The 988-nt window shown below is 59.4% G+C and overlaps 1 protein-coding gene across 1 annotated transcript in view; it reads left to right on the top strand.

Annotated features, from left to right (window-relative positions):
- Positions 1 to 988, top strand: part of VOLCADRAFT_115992 (uncharacterized protein) — a gene marked incomplete at both ends in the record, with an annotated part of 25595 nt that overhangs the window by 11513 nt on the left and 13094 nt on the right. The window contains 2 exons of the mRNA XM_002946543.1: positions 194 to 351; positions 589 to 690. Of these exons, the coding sequence (XP_002946589.1) occupies positions 194 to 351; positions 589 to 690 (260 nt within the window). The remainder of the gene's footprint in view (positions 1 to 193; positions 352 to 588; positions 691 to 988) is intronic.

Here is a 988-nt window from a genome sequence, read left to right as displayed (position 1 = left end):
ACTCTAGAGGATCCATTTGCAAGGATTAGTGATTATGGCTTTATTGAAATCCCATATCGTCAAGTAGTCGGGGGGAGAAAACCAGTGAATGGTACTTTGCAGGTATATGTTACCTACCTACCTGTTAACCACCTACCTAACTACCTAACTACCCACCCGGCCGTACGCTCCCAGGCTGGACTTCCATTGTGAGGTGGAGTGGTCGGAGAACCGAACTGCGCTCAAAGTGGAATTTCCATGGCTGCTGGATGCACCGAACGCGTCGTACGAGGTGCAGTTCGGCGCCGTACAACGACCGACCCATACCAACACGTCCTGGGACTGGGCGAGGTTTGAGGTGTGCGCCCACAAGTGAGTTGTCAGTTATTGTTATTTCGGTAATCAGTTGGTTAGTTGGTTACTGGTGTGTAATGATGTAAGGTGCGCGGGATGCGGCCCGAACAGTACGGGGTCTTCGTATAGGCTTAAAGTCGGTACGGTGGTACGGCAGCTGTTCTCCTGTCGCCTGAACCCAACGCAGCCCTAGCTGCCCCCTCCCGCCCCTTTACCCCAGTTCCCGGCACCCCCGCGCACATCGCCGCTCTCCAGGTGGGCTGATCTGTCGGAGCCCGGGTACGGCATTGCGCTCCTGAACGACTGCAAGTACGGCCACGCGACACACGGCAACATTATGCGGCTGACGCTGCTCCGGTGAGTGAGGCCCTCTGCCCCCTCTGCCCCCTATTCCCCCTCTGTCCCGCCTGATCCGTTCCGCTCCCAACGCAAATCGTTCCGGACATCTACCGGATACGAACATACCCATCCGTACTCCCCCCCCCCACGGAGCTCCGGAAGGTAGGGGGAGGCCGCCTCCAGGACCACTGGTAACACTCCCACCCGCCTCACCCAGGCCCCCCTTTGGTGGCCCCCCTCCCCCCCTCCCTTCACTCGTTCGTGGTTCGTCTCCCCCCCCCTCCTCACCCCCTACAGGGCACCCAAGGCGCCTGAC

Source organism: Volvox carteri (genome assembly GCF_000143455.1).
Source record: "Volvox carteri f. nagariensis unplaced genomic scaffold VOLCAscaffold_3, whole genome shotgun sequence".
Taxonomy (NCBI): domain Eukaryota; kingdom Viridiplantae; phylum Chlorophyta; class Chlorophyceae; order Chlamydomonadales; family Volvocaceae; genus Volvox; species Volvox carteri.
Note: the sequence above shows the minus strand (reverse complement) of the source record. Positions and strands in the feature narration are given on the sequence as shown.